General features: G+C 45.7%; 1 protein-coding gene across 1 annotated transcript; it reads right to left on the reverse strand.

Annotated features, from left to right (window-relative positions):
- Nucleotides 1-16: 16 nt before the first annotated feature.
- On the reverse strand, nt 17-15454 carry rbbp9 (retinoblastoma binding protein 9). The gene is made up of 6 exons (XM_080200358.1): nt 15322-15454; nt 12926-12968; nt 12720-12825; nt 11445-11530; nt 8458-8706; nt 17-410 (listed from the first exon to the last, which is right to left on the reverse strand). The coding sequence occupies exons 1-5, from the start codon at nt 15433-15435 to the stop codon at nt 8480-8482; spliced, it is 576 nt and encodes a 191-aa protein (XP_080056484.1). The 5' UTR covers nt 15436-15454; the 3' UTR covers nt 17-410; nt 8458-8479.
- Between the last annotated feature and the right edge of the window lie 531 nt (nt 15455-15985).

Raw genomic sequence — 15985 nt, forward strand, 5'->3', positions numbered from 1 at the left:
TGACTGCACAACCAACAACAGTGGGTAACATCAGTTTATTGCCACAACTGTATAAAGGATTAACATAAAATTTAAATGCGTGTATACCTCAAGTGCATCTCGATCCTCTTAACATGTTTATGTGTGCTCCTGTAAGATCAGCTGAGGGAGAGGCAGGTTGCTGATTGAGCTGTTTGGCGGACTGGGTTGCTCTCAGCTGCCAAGCTTTGACAGCCTGAGGCCCAGGAGGGCCCCAGCATGTGAGGTACACCCTTCAGTAGTGTAGGATCTTCCTCATCTTCACAGCTTCTTGAGGAAAAGGCAAAGGGTCTGAAGAGCTGCTTTCTCTTTTGGCATGCCTCAGAGGAACCATCAGATAGAAAAAACTACTCTCTCTCCCGTTCAAGGCACACTTATAATTTCTTGCTGACCTGTGAAAGATGAAGAATGATTGAGATCCTAAGGGCAATAAACTACTGCTGCATTGAGCTCATGGACAAAGAATGCAGATCTTCAGTATACACTAGCTGCTAGAACTACAGGAGCAAGAGTAGGCCTTTCGCCCCTTTGATCCAGCACTGCCATTCAATAAGTTCATGGCTGATCTGCTTGTGGTCTCAAATCCACTTTGCCATCTGTCCTCCATAACCCTTGATGCCCACATCTATCAAAAACATGCCTGACTCTGCCTTGAATAAATTCAATGACCCAGCCTGCACTACTATGTACTAACAACTCAGACAAAATAAATTTCATCTCTGTCTTAAACAATAGACCCGTTTCTTAAACTGGGTCCCCTAGTTTTGGCCTCTCCCACAAGTGAAAACATTCTCCCTATCAAATTCTCTCAGGATCATTTATGTTTCAGTAAGATCACCTCTCATTCTTCTAAATTCCAATGGGTATATTCACAACCTATTCAATCTACTTCATAAGCCCCTCATCCCAGGAATGAGTAAAATGAATCTTCTCCAAACTGCCTCTAATGAGTTTTTTTCAGGTAAGTAGATAAAGATTGTACATAGTATTCCAGATGTGGTCTCACCAGGGCCTTGTACAGTTGAGGCAGAAGGTTCCTAGTTTTATATCCATTCCTCTTGCAATAAACACCATCATTCCATTTGCCCTCCTGACCACTTACTGTACCTGCATACTAAATTCATGTGATTCATATACCAGGACAGCTAGTTCGTGCTGTATCAATGAACTCTGCAATTTCTATTCACTTCAATAGAATACAGGTTTTTCTGTTCTTCCTGTCAAAATGGATACATTCTCATTTTCCCACATTATACTCTACCTGCCAAATTTTTGCACTCACTTAACCTGTCTATATCCCTTTACAGACTCTTTACTTCCTCTTGACAATTCCTTTGACAAATTTAGCTACTATGTATTCAGTCCCTTCATCCAAATTATTTATGTTGTTTGTAAATAGTTGAGGCCCCAGCACTGATTCCCTATGGCACTCCACTTGTTGCTGCTTGCCAACCAGAAAAAGACCTATTGATTCCTACACTTGGTTTCCCAACAACCCTTTATTGATGTTGATATGTTATCACCTACAGCATGTTTTCTTGTGTCGTAATCTATGATGCGGCATCTTATCAAATGCCTTCTGGAAATCCAACTATACCACATCTAGAGATTCTCCTTTTGTCCTCCTTGCTTGTTACTGTTTTAAAAAAAAGTCTAATAAATTAAACAGGTTTTTCCTTTCACAAAAACATGGTGACTCTGGTTGAATTATGATGTTCTGAGTAACTAACTTCTTTGCAAATGGATTTGAGCAATCTCTTTATGATAGATTTTGGGCTAACTGGCTTGTAGTTTCCTGTTACAGGTGTTCCTCCAGTTTGCGTTGAGCTTCACTGGAAAATTACAGCAAGCCAAGGACAGACATATGGGCATGGGAGCAGAATCGTGTGCTAAAATAGCAAGCAACTGGAAGGTCAGAGTCCTGATTGCACACAGACCAAAGTTGCTCAGCAAAGTGATCACCCAGGCTACTCTTCTCTGTTATAGAGGAGACCACATTGGTATATTGCATTTGCTGCTGCCAAACAGGAAGAGATGCAGGTGAAACATTGCTTAACCTGGAATGAATGTTTGGGACATTGGAAGGTAAGCATAGAAGAGGTAAAGGGACAGGTATTACACCTTATGCAATTGCACAGGAAGGTGCCACGAATGATGGGAGAGGTGTTAGGTACAATGGAGGAGTGAGCTAGGTTATCCCAGAGGGAACAATCTCTGCAAAATGCTGACAGAGGGAATGAAGGGAAGATGTGTTTGGTGGTGGCATCACGCTGGAGTTAGCGAAAATGGCAGAGAATTATGTTTTGCATGCAGAGGTTGGTGGGCTGAAATGTGAGATCAAGGGGGACTCTATCCTTGTTCTGGGAAGGCTGGGGGTGGTGAGGGTCGTGGCACGGGAGATGGACTTCACACTGTTGAGGGCCCTGTCGACAACTGTAGATGGGAATCCATGGTTGAGAAAAAAAGAGCACACATTAGAAGCATCACTTTGGAAAGTGTCTGAGGTGGATCAGGTGAAGGCGATGGAGAGGTGGAAACTGGAAGCAAAGTTGATGAAATCTTGAGGCCTGGATGAGAGCATGAAGTGGCACCAAATCATCTTGCTGAGCACCTTCAGCTTGTAAGCAATGAGGACCCTGACCTTCTGGTTACTTGTCATTTTAATACACAATCCTGCTCCCATAACCACATGTCTGTCCCTGGCTTGCTGCAATGTTTCAGTAAAGCTCAACACAAACTGAAGGAACAGCATCTCATCTTCCAGTTAGGTACCTTACAGCCTTCCAGTCTCAACATCCAGTTCAACAACTTCAGATGGTTTGCTCTACCCCATCTCAGTCCGCTTTGTTTCATTGATTTTTTTTACTGTTCTCTACCTTTTATTTCTTTTTCTTTCTTCATTTTTCTTCCCCTCCCAATCTTTTCCCCTACTTTATCCCCCTTCCCTTACCTTTTCTATACCCCTGCTTCCCCTTTTCTACATTTTATCTCGGTCCCATTCCCTCTTTCCCCCCCCCCTCAGTTCCCCCCCTCTGCCCCTGCTCCTCCCCCTTCCCCCCTCCCCTCCCCCTCCTCCTCTCTCCCCTCCCCCCTCCCCCATCCCCCCTCCCCCCTCCCCTCCCCCCCTCCCCCCTCCCCTCCCCCATCCCCCCTCCCCTCCTCCTCTCTCCCCTCCCCCTCTCTCCCCTCCCCCCTCTCCCCCCTCCCCCCTCTCCCTCTCTCCCCCTCTCCCTCTCTCCCCTCCCCCTCTCTCCCCTCCCCCCTCCCCTTCCCCCCGCTCCTCCCCCTCCCCTCCTTCCCCCGCTCCTCCCCTACTCCCCCCTCCTTCCCCTCTCCCCTCCTCCCCTACTCCCCCCTCCCCCCCGCTCCTCCCCTCCTCCCCCCTCCCTCCCCTCTCCCCTCCTCCCCTCCTCTCTCCCCCCTCCCTCCCCTCTTCCCCTCCCTCCTCCTCGCCCCTCTTCCCTCCCCTCCCCTCTCCCCTCCTCCTTCTCCCCCTCCCTCCCTCTCCCTCCTCACCCCCCTCCCTCTCCCTCCTCACCCCCCTCCTCACCCCCCTCCCTCTCCCTCCTCACCCCCCTCCCCCTCCTCACCCCCCTCCCTCTCCCTCCTCACCCCCCTCCCCCTCCCTCCTCACCCCCCTCCCCCTCCTCACCCCCCTCCCCCTTCCTCCTCACCCCCCTCCCCCTCCTCACCCCCCTCCCCCTCCCCCTCCCCTTCCTCGTCCCCTCCCCATCCCCTCCCCCCCTCCTACTCCCCCCTCCCTCCCCCCCCTCCCCTCCCTCCCCCCCCTACTCCCCCCTCCCCCCCACTCCCCCTCCCCCCCTCCCCTCCCCCCCTCCCCCTCCCCTCCCCCCCTACTCCCCCTCCCTCCCCCCCCCCTCCCCCCCTACTCCCCCTCCTCCCTACTCCCCCTCCCTCCCCCCCTCCCCCCTACTCCCCCTCCCTCCCCCTACTCCCCCTCCCCTCCTCCTCCCCCTACTCCCCCTCCCCTCCCTCCCCTCCTCCCCCCTACTCCCCCTCCCGTCCCTCCCTCCCCTACTCCCCCCTCCTCCTCCTCCCCCCTACTCCCCCTCCCTCCCCTCCTCCTCCTCCCCCCTACTCCCCCTCCCTCCCCTCCTCCTCCTCCCCCCTACTCCCCCTCCCTTCCCTCCCCTCCTCCTACTCCCCCTCCTTCCCTCCCCTCCTCCTACTCCCCCTCCCTTCCCTCCCCTCCCCCTCCCCTCCCCCTACTCCCCCTCCCCTCCCCCTCCCCCCCTACTCCCCCTCCCCTCCCCCTCCCCCCTCCCCCCCTACTCCCCCTCCCCCCCTACTCCCCCTCCCCCCCTACTCCCCCCCTACTCCCCCCTCCCCCCTACTCCCACTCCCCCCCTACTCCCCCTCCCCCCCTACTCCCCCTCCCCCCCTACTCCCCCTCCCCTCCCCCTCCCCCCCTACTCCCCCTCCCCCCCTACTCCCCCTCCCCTCCCCTCCTCCCCCTCCCCCCCTACTCCCCCTCCCCCCTACTCCCCCTCCCCCCTCCCCTCCTCTTCCCCCCTCCCCCCTCCCCTCCTCTTCCCCCCTCCCCCCTCCTCCCCCTCCCCTCCTCTTCCCCCCTCCCCCCTCCTCCCCCTCCCCTCCTCTTCCCCCCTCCCCCCTCCCCTCCTCTTCCCCCCTCCCCCTCCCCTCCTCTTCCCCCTCCCCCTCCCCTCCTCTTCCCCCCTCCCCCCTTCCCTCCTCTTCCCCCCTCCCCCCTTCCCTCCTCTTCCCCCCTCCCCCCTTCCCTCCTCTTCCCCTCTCCCCCCCTCTTCCCCCTCCCCCCTTCCCTCCTCTTCCCCCCTCCCCCCCTCTTCCCCCTCCCCCTTCCCTCCTCTTCCCCCTCCCCCCCTCTTCCCCCCTCCCCCCCTCCCTCCTCTTCCCCCTCCCCCCCTCTTCCCCCCTCCCCCCCTCCCTCCTCTTCCCCCTCCCTCCTCTTCCCCCTCCCCCTTCCCTCCTCTTCCCCCTCCCCCCTTCCCTCCTCTTCCCCCTCCCCCCTTCCCTCCTCTTCCCCCTCCCCCCTTCCCTCCTCTTCCCCCTCCCCCCTCTTCCCCCTCCCCCCTTCCCTCCTCTTCCCCTTCCCTCCTCTTCCCCCTCCCCCCTTCCCTCCTCTTCCCCCTCCCTCCTCTTCCCCCTCCCTCCTCTTCCCCCTCCCCCCTTCCCTCCTCTTCCCCCTCCCCCCTTCCCTCCTCTTCCCCCTCCCCCTTCCCCTCCTCCTTCCCCTCCTCCTCCCCCTCCCCCTTCCCCTCCTCCTCCCCCCTCCTCCTCCCCCCTCCCCCCTCCTCCTCCCCCCTCCCCCCTCCCCTCCTCCTCCCCCCTTCTCCTCCCTTACCTCTAAAAAGGCAACATAGACATCAATGCCTGGAAGACCAAGTAGGTGCTCAGAAAAGACCTACTTGGGAGAATCTCCTGATTGAAAGGATACAATTCTTCAAGGACACCCAATGACAAAAGGAAGCATAGAAAAGGACTCAGAGAAAGGAATCCATTGATCTATAGTCATCTCCCAGAAATACCTGCCAAGTGTGTGGTCAAAGATGCAACTCTAGGGTCAGGCTCATCAGTTTCTGCTCAGTTCATCAGCCACACAAGGACCCACAGAAGCCATGTCCAGTAACATACAGTTTCTTAGGTGGACAATCATACTCATTAGCAAGTGATCCCTAGAGAAGACTTTCAGAAATCCAGCTATACTACATTTATTGGTTCTCCTTTATCTACCCTATGGTCACATCCTTAAAACCTCTAATAAATTTGTCAAACAGAATTTCTCTTCAGTAAAACTATGTTAGTGTTTTATGCTTTTTTACGTGCAGAGATTGATAGAAGCATTGCCATAGAGAATGCAACAGTTGATGGTAACTGACAGATAACTACCAAACATTGTTGGAAATTTGAAACAGGCAGCTTGACCCCAATTGGTCAAAGCATGGGGAATTAATCAGCAAATGGCTGTCACTTATTTGCTTAGCGGAAACAAGCACAACGTGTGCACGTTCTTTCTCTCTGCAAAGAGCAAGGCCTTATGTATTAATATATGCAGCTTACAGTACACACAAATACACCACACTAAGCCTGACTGACAATCTTAAACCAGTCGTCAGTGTAATTTTTAACATACTGAGGATTATTTAGCACTCTTTTTGAAAATGGGTCACAGAAATTCATGTTTCAATTTAGATCCATACTTTTTATACCCAAGATAAACTCCCTTAGTTACAGATATGGGGGAGGACTAATATTAACATTAGGAATTGACAGCCGACCAACTAGAAAATTGCCTTCATATAGCCCATTTTACGTCTGCTAGATTTTTCCAAAGTACTTCACATCAAATAAATGATGTGCAGTTATTATTGTGTAGCTAAACACAGTAGTCACACAGGCAGCGCACAGCAAAATCCCAAAACTTGCAGCAGATCTATATAACCAAACGTTTTAAGTGGTGATGGCTGAGGGGTACATGTTCTGTAGGACTGCTATTCTTTGAAAAAAACACGGTGGGATCTTTTCATACATCTAAACAGGTGGAAAAAGGCAATGTATAATATCATTTGAACAACAGTGCTTCTGATAATGCAACAGTCTTCAGACTGCATTGAAAGCCCAAATTAGGATGGGATTCAGGGTAACAAATAATTTGACCTCCACAACACGAGACTGAAGGAATCTGCTGAATAACCCTGCATATTTACCATGGCTCATCCACATAAGCATCTTTGGACACTAAGGAGCAATTTAGCCTTGTTAATCCACTTCACCTGCACAGTTTGCAACAAAACTGGAATACGTTCACAAAACATTCTTTTTTTAATAACCAAAGTGACTGTCCGACAATTTTCCTGAAATATTGAAAGTAAATTTAGATTTGTTTGTTAGTCAAAAAGTTTATAATGGGGAGTATATAGGATATCCTGTTGAGGAGAGGACAAGTTATGGGTCCTAACTGTTCCAATGAAACTCAATGTAAGTTCAAGGACTTCAAAGAATAAAGAAAATTAGAGCACAGGAACGGGCCCTTCGGCCCTCCAGGCCTGCACTGACCATGCTGCCCAACTGAACTAAAACCCCCTACTCTTCCCATCCTACTCATATACTTATCAAGACGCCCCTTAAAAGTCACTATTGTATCTGCTTCCATTACCTCCTCCAGCAGCGAGCTCCAGGCACCCGCCATCCTTGAGTTAAAAAACGTGCCTCGTACATCTCTTTTAAATCTTGCCCCTCGCACCTCAAACCTTTGCCCCTTAGTAACTGACTCTTCAACCCTGGGAAAAAGCTTCTGACTATCCACTCTGTCCATGCCCTCATAATCCTGTAGACTTCTATCAGGCCGCCTCTCAACCTCCGTCGTTCCGGTGAGAACAAACCAAGTTTCTCCAATCTCTCTTCATAGCTAATGCCCTCCATACCAGGCAACATCCTGGTAAATCTTTTCTGTACCGTCTCCAAAGCCTCCTTGGCGACCAGAATTGAACACTATATTCCAAGTGCGGCCTAACTAGGTTCTATAAAGTTGCAACATGACTTGCCAATTTTTAAACTCAGTGTCCCAGCCAATGAAGGCAAGCATGCCTCCTTGACTACCTTCTCCATCTGTGTTGCCACCTATGTACCTGTACACTCACATCCCTCTGCTATCAATACTCTTAAGGGTTTTACCATTTACTGCCATGTAGGATTCGAAAGAAATGTGCTTCTTTGTACCTCAGGAATGTTTTTTTTAAATGCATTACTTTCAAAGGCGATTCTTAGGAAAGAATGCTTTCAGTAATTGGGATGGGGCTAGTACCACATCAAACAGTCCACATCTTTCAACTGAGAACTTTACAGCCTTCTGTATTCAGCAATGTGTTCAACAATTTTAAATCATAACTCTGATGTTTCGGCTATTCCCACTTCCATCTCCTCTAGACACATCTTTTACTTGTCCCATTTCTGTTTCTTTTCACTTTCATCCCTTTCGTCACAATCCCTTCCAGCTTCTACCTTCTTCCCTCTCCCTCCCCATTTTCCCTGACCAGTTTAAAAACTGTTACAATCTCTAAGTGCTCTCAATTCCAGCAAAGGGTCATTGACATGAAACAGTTTCTCTCCGTACATGCTGCCAGACCTGCTGAGCATTTGGAGCATTTTCTGAGTTTTATTTCAGATTTTCAGCATATGCAGTACTTTCTATTGTACAAGCTAAGGTTTGTTTATTTACTCTGATGTGACAGAATGGCAACCAAACTTTTTACCATTAAGCTGCAGAAGATGCAGTAAATCTGTTCAACTCTTCCAGCCATTATCAGCAGCACAAATTACCACTCTGAAATCCAGTTTATGTACTTTATGTAGCAAAGCCACCAGATTCCTCATAATTTTAAATTTAACACATCAGTTTAAGAATCAATTTACGAAAAAGGTGAAAAGAATCTGATCCACCTGTGAATGTAATGGTTTTTGGTTATGAAGCTGCTTTCCTCATCTTGCAAATAACGGTTATTAGTTCTGGAAACTTCTCATCCTGAAAGTGCCCTCGGTCTGTGAATTTGTGAAGTTCTGCCTGAAGACCATCTGCTACTTTCTGCTGTTCAGACCACGGGAGGAAAGGGTCATCAGTTGAACCAAACTGAACAATGTATTTACAATTGCATTTGATCTTCTCCCATTGCCATGGACTGCTGAAATAACCTTAAAAAAAAGATGACGTCACATCAGAAAGTCTGAACTCTGTATATGTCAACTTTTGCATTAATTATTAAAGCTGAAAACCTCCATACAATTTGGTGAAAAGCAGATTGTGTGATATACAATCTATCAATTGTTTGTTGCACTTTATCGTTAAAGAGTAAAAAAGCCTTTTGATTTTACGATGGGAACTTATCAATTTTACATGCTCGATCTTTTCCTGTTCCTTGACTGAACTGTCCATTAATTTCCCACATGACTTTCCAGCTGGCTGTACCTGACTATCTGAATGGGGCATAATGGTGTAAATAGCACGCAAATTAAAGTCAGACACTTACCTGCAATTTGGCATAACGCTCATTTCTCTGTTGCTGTTCGCGTGCTACACCCAAGAAAACTGACCGTCTTAAGTTGCAGGGCAATCATAGGTTTATAAAAAGAAAGGCTTGCATTTTATCGCACCTTTTACAATCTCTGGATGTCCACAGTGCTCTAACTCAGGGGAGGCAGTGACACAGTGGTACTGTCACTGGACAAGTAATCCAGACACCCAGGATAATGCTCTAGGGGCTTAAGTTCAAATCCCACCATCGCAGAAGGTGAAATTAGAATTTCCTTTAATGTCCTTCAGGGAAAAAAATCTGCCAACCTGGCCTACATTTGACTCCAGACTTACAGCAATGTGGTTGACTCTTAACTGCGCAATAAAGGGCAATAAATGCTGGCCTGGCCAGCGGTGGTGCCCATATCCTATGAAAGAATAAAAACAAACGACTCCTTAAAGTTATATCATTGTTGTGCAGCAACAATTTGCACATAGCAAAATCTCATAAAAAGAGCAACATTATAATGACTGTATAATAGGGCCTGAATCTACAACCTTTTGGAGGAGGCAATGATTGCTACACAGAGCCACGGCTGACACCCATGTCCAGCAATGGATCAGCCAAGAGCAACATGTTCAGTTCTGGTCATCATGCTATCCTAGAGACACCCTGGCTTTGGAGAGCCTTTTGTTAGGCAGCATGGCCATGAGGAGAGACAATAACAGCAGGAAAATCATTCACTGCAGAAGAAATTGAGGAGTTACTTTGTCAAGAATTTCCAAATGAACAGAAGATTGCTTGACAAATTCTGTAACCAGAGGACAAGGTGTCCAGGTCAGAAGGGTGATGGGGAACAGATAGATTCATAGCTTTTCAATCAGGAGGCTACAAGGCCATCATATTTCTGTCAGCCAGGGGAAAGAGGATGGTAGATCACTGCACGGTGTCTATAGAATATATTTTCAACTTGTTGGGATTTATTTCTGTTGCTGTATCCGGATTAAAAACCTTAACAAGTCACAGTGGCGTTATTATTTATCCAGCAAAGCTCAAGAGTTGGATTGGGCCTAGAAGTGCTAAAAAGGTGGTGGGGCAAAGGGAATCCCCACAGTGCAGAAAGAGGCCATTTGGCCAGTTGGATCTGCTCTGACTCTCCAAAGCATCTCATTCATGCCCAATCCCTACATATTTACATAAACCACTAATCCCCTTGATCGATGCATTTTTGGACACTAAGGGGCAATTTAGCAGGGCAAATCCACTTAACCTGCACATCGTCGGACTGTGGGATGAAACTGGAGCACCCAAAGCAAACCCATGCGGACACAGGGAGAACATGTGAACTCCATTCATATAGATAGAACAGTACAGCACAGTACAGGCCCTTCGGCCCTTGATGTTGTGCCGAGCTATGTCTGAACCCACAATCAAGCTACCTCACTCCCCATCATTCTGGTGAGCTCCATGCGCCATGTCCAATAACCGCTTGACCAAATGCTGGAATTGAAATGATTAAGAAATTTGATTGATTAGTTTTCTGCTGCTCACTTACTTGCTCATTATAAGTATTTAGCAACTGAACCACTTTGAATTGCCTGTATTTACATATTCAATCATTTGATTCACTAAGATGAGGACTTATTTACCTCTTAAATTGCCAATCACTAATATTTACCTTATGGATGTTTAATGGGCAGAGAGGCTGTAGTTTCAACTAAACTATCAAAGGCATGGCATAAGGGTCATAGATGAGCTGCAAGACTTGCCATTGTACAGATTTAATGTTCATATTTACCAATTATTTTTATTTATTCTTATTCATTTTGTGCATTGGCTGAGACAGAGCAGGCTTCAGATCACCAAGCATCACTATCAATTACAATCCTATTCTCACCCAATAACCAAACTGACATGCTGCCTCTAGGGTGTCAAACTGTAGGCTCCTCATGCTAGCTGAGTTCAGCTAACTCAGCACAGACCAGAGAGTTAATCTGAAACTTTTCTGGTCTGTATGTCTCAGTCACTCACTGCTTTAACTGCCTGTGATCACTGATATGGAGATGCTGGCATTGGACTGGGGTAAGCATAATAAGAAGTCTCACAACACCAGGTTGAATTCCAACAGGTTTATTTGGAATCACGATCTTTTAGTGCTCCTTCATCAGGTGAGTCACTCCGAAAGCTCGTGATTCCAAATAAACCTGTGGGATTTTAACCTGGTGTTGTGAAACTTCTTACCATGATCACTGAGACAATAACATATCACATCACATGGAACTCTCATACCCAAAAGGTTCAGATCAACAAACAATTAAACTCTTGTGTGGATGCTGGGTCAGTTGAAACTTTCAGGACTGAGATTGATATGAAGAGCAATGAATGGAAGGAAGTTCAAAAGCAGAGGAAAGACCTTACCACTTTCTCGCTCATTGGCATCCCCGAGATCAGAAGTATATGCAGATACCAATATAATTCCATATACCCTGTGTGTTTCAGCATATCTAAAACAAATATACATAATGAGTAAACGTATCCAACGCTTTGTGGGAAGTTTCATGACTAAGTTCCAACTACATTCCCTTAGCTCAGCAGATCAAAGGCCTTGATGTTTTCTATTCTGCGTAATGCTAAAAAAGGGAGGCATTCTTAGAATGCATAAGTAATCCACATAGTTCTCTGATTTTTAATTCAAATATCCCACTATGTCAGGAGCATATTGTACTTATCAGCACCACTTCTTCCCTAATAAAACAACAACCTTTCACATAATGAAACATCCCAAGGTGCTGCATGGGAACAGTGATGAAACCGCACTTCATAAGGAGAAATTAGGTTTGAGAATTGGTTAACTAACAGAAAGCAAAGAGTGGTGGTAAATGGGTGTTCTTCTGATTAGCGATCAGTGACTAGTGGTGTGCCTCAGGGATCAGTGTTGGGACCACAATTGTTTACGATTTACATAGCTGGGGGACCAAGTGTAGTGTGTCAAAATTTGCAGATGATACTAAGATGAGTGGCAGAGCAAAATGTGCAGAGGACACTGAAAGTCTGCAAAGGGACACAGATAGTCTAAGTGAGTGGGCAAGGATCTGGCAGATGGAGTACAATGTTGGTAAATGTGAGGTCATACATTTTGGTAGGAAGAACAGCAAAATGGACTATTATTTAAACGGTAAAATTTGCAGCATGCTGCCGTGCAGAGGGATCTGGGTGTCCTTGTGCAAGAATCACAAGGAGTTGGTTTGCAGGTGCAGCAGGTAATTAAGAAGGCAAATGGAATTTTCAAGGGGCCTATTCTTGATCCTCATTCTTATGTTCCTATAAACAAAAGTTTAAAAGGTTGAAAACTATTCTCTTCATCCACAAGTTACGTTAAGGCCTACTTAAATTTGCCCCAGCCACATTCAGTACAATAACTTAGCATTCAAGATGTGAACATCAATAAAGACATACATGTATGGAATTCAATTATATTGTTCAGCCAGTTTTAAAAGTCTGTGTATAACAAAAATAATTTTTCTTCCATCTGGCTTCTAACAACAACAGGATGACAGAGTATTACTGTTGGTTGTTACTCCCCATTTTCCTAAACTGATACAAATTTCAGTGTAAAATACTACTCACACTAAACATATCACTGTTTTATGAACTCAAATCTTATTTATCATCTTTTCACAAACAAACTCGTACCTCATGGCCGCAACAGCCCCAGAACTGTGCCCAATGATGACAGTCTGTTCATCGCATTGCAGTGTTTTCTCCATAAAAGGAAGCCATATTGTTTTTCTAGCTGTCACTGAATAATAGACATTTATTAAATAAAACAGACCGTATCTTTGAATAAAGATGTTTTATCAGTAACTGCAGTATCAGCTTTCAAAAATAAAATCACTTACATGGGTCAGGCATGTTTTGAAGCAAGCACTGAAAATCTGGGATCTGCAAAATATTTTAAACAGTAATGTCCCTTTTGTGTGCATTAAGGTATGGCAATCAATTTTATGGAATTAGTACAGAAAAAGGTTGAATCAGAATTGCACAATGAAAGGACATTTAAAAATTGTAAAGACATTTATAACTAAACTACTAAAATGTATAGCTTAAATCTCCTTAAAGACTACGGCTAATGCAAAAGAACAATGAAAATTACAGCACAGGAACATGCCCTTTGGCCCTCCAAGCCTGCACCAACCATGCTACCCGACTGAAATAAAATCCCCTACCCTTCCAGGGACCATATTCCCCCATTCCTATCCTATTCATGTATTTGTCAAGAAGCCCCTTGAAAGTATCTGCTTCCACTACCTCCCCTGGCAGCAAGTTCCAGGCACCCACCACCCTCTGGGTAAAAAAAACTTGCCTCGTACATCTCCTTTAAATCTTGCCCCTCACACTTTGAACCTATGCCTTCTAGTAATTGACTCTTCAATGCTGGAAAGAGCTTCTGACTATCCACTCTGTCCACGCCCCTCATAATCTTGTAGACTTCTATCAAGTCAGCCTTCAACCCCCATCATTCCAGTGAGAATAAACCAAGTTTCTCCTACCTCTCCTCACAGCTAATGCACTCCATACCAGGCAACATCCTGGTAAATCCTTTCTGTATCCCCTCCCAAGTCTTCACATCCTTCTGGTAGTGTGGTGACCATAATTGAACACTATATTCCAAGTGCGGCATAACTAAGGTTCTATAAAGCTGCAACATGACTTGCCAATTTTTAAACTCAGTGTCCCAGCCTATGAAGGCAAGTATGCCATATACCTTCTTGACTATCTTCTCCATCTGCGTTGCCACCTTCAGTGACCTGTGTACCTGTACAGCCAGATCCCTCTGCCTATCAATACTCTTAAGCGTTCTGCCGTTTACTGCTATGTAGGATTCAAAAGAAATGTGCTTCTTGGTGCCTCAGGAAGGTTTTTTTAAATGCGTTACTTTCAAAGGTGATTCTTAGGTTAGAACGCTTTCAGTATTTGGAATGGGACTAGCACCACATCAAATAGTCCATTAAACGGTGGCTTCCTAATAGTTTGCCCTGATGAGTAATGAATTGGATAGTGAAGGCCCAGAGTTATAGGAGGAGGCCATTTAAACCATCCTGTTTGTACAAGCTTTTTGAATGAATTATCCAATTAGAATCACTCGCCTTCTCTTTTCCCATAGCCATGGAATTCTTTTCCACTGAATGTACATATCTAATTCCTTTCTTTAAAATTACTGTTGAATTTGCTTCCACTTTTTTAGGTTTTACAGTCCAGCTCATAATAACTGCACAAAAAATTCTCATTTCCCTGCTGGTTCTTTCACCAATTATTTTAAATCCCTCATGCCAATGGTAACAGTTTCTCCTACTTACTGCACCAAAACTCCTCAATGTGATTTCTGTAATGTTATTGAAATATTATAACAAAATAACTGAAATAAAATATTCCACTGCAATATGATCACATCCACCAAGATTGAAAAAACCTGTCATCACTCATGAAATGGATCATGGCAATTCTTTGACATTACATCACATTATTTGAATAGAAACAATATGCAAGGGTACAGGGGAATGGCACTAAGTCATAATACACATTTAGAGAGCTGGTGTGGATATGATGGGCTGAATGAACACCTTTTACATCATAATTCTGTAATTCAATTAACCTCCTCTGCCACACAGGTGTAGGATTCACTTCGTTGAGAATGACAGGACAACAAGATGCATCCTACCAACCACAAGGTAAAAGTACCATTCTCACTAAATGTCAAATAACACTGGGAAGACCATAAATTAAATATTTCCAGGCGCTGATCTAAAGTTAAAAACACTTTAACTGTGGGGTTACCACTTGCTATATGACACCCTTACAGCAAGAGATGTCAACACCAGCATGCCATAAAATCAACTTAAGAATTTTTAATGAAAAATATTAGAAACAGGATGGATTCCAAAGTAATGGCATCTTTGTGCATCGTTGCAGCAGCAATATCTTAACAGTGGCTCAGCCATGCGAGTAGGTTCTTTAGGAAATTTGGTCTTTCGCTGCTGAGATTGCTCTGGGTAACTATGGATCACTTTGGTGAGGCAAGTTTGACCTCTGAGAGTCCAGGATAGAGACAGAACAAATAAATTAGAATCACAGCCTTTGACTGAAAGAACACATTTGTTTAAAGAACACCAGCAGAGAAAACGGAAGCAAGTTGCTTTTTCGGGAACGGGCCGAGAATTTCCCGTTCTTCCTCCCGCAATGTTTGCAGCCACGAGCCGGCCCTTATGGTCAGGAATAAACTATCTCTGCGACTGACCTGCTTCAGTCTGTCCTTCGCCCACTTGTACCAGTTACTGTCCTCCACGTCCCCCACCCCATTGCCGGGTACAATCACTGCTTTGCAGAGCTGTTCACCATCCTTCAGAGCCATTACACATGCAGATCCCACCTCCCCGCCACATACAACTGCTAACTAATTGGTCCCAGGCACAAAACCTTCCCCCAGCACTGTCTGCTTTATTACAGTGGATGGTGTTAAAGGAAAAATCCACATTTTGTAGCTTATATGTATTAACATCTATTAATATGTTATTTTTTAAAGAAATTCTAGATTGTAGGGTCAAATTTGTCAAGTTTCCTTCTCTGGGATTTTGATTTTTAAAGTGCACCTCACTAAAAAAAAAACCAAGCCATTTCATGAAGTGAATTTGTAAAATATCTGACACTTTCTGATCATAAATGTCATGTTTTTGGTTAATCACACAAACAGCAAAGCTCAGTGGTCTGGTTTGTTTGTTTGTGTTTAATTTTAAATGGGTGGGAGAGAATTGTGGGGGGAGGGTGTTGTTAAAATATTGGCATTGAGTAACACAAATCCAATCCCTTATGTTAAAATTTAACACACACAAATCAAGCCATTGGTGAGGCTCCTGCAAAAGACAGCGGGTGGGTGGATGGATGGTCCAATTAATCTTCAAAAG

Source organism: Carcharhinus amblyrhynchos, chromosome 12, assembly GCF_965287045.1.
Source record: "Carcharhinus amblyrhynchos chromosome 12, sCarAmb.v2.hapA, whole genome shotgun sequence".
Taxonomy (NCBI): Eukaryota; Metazoa; Chordata; class Chondrichthyes; order Carcharhiniformes; family Carcharhinidae; genus Carcharhinus; species Carcharhinus amblyrhynchos.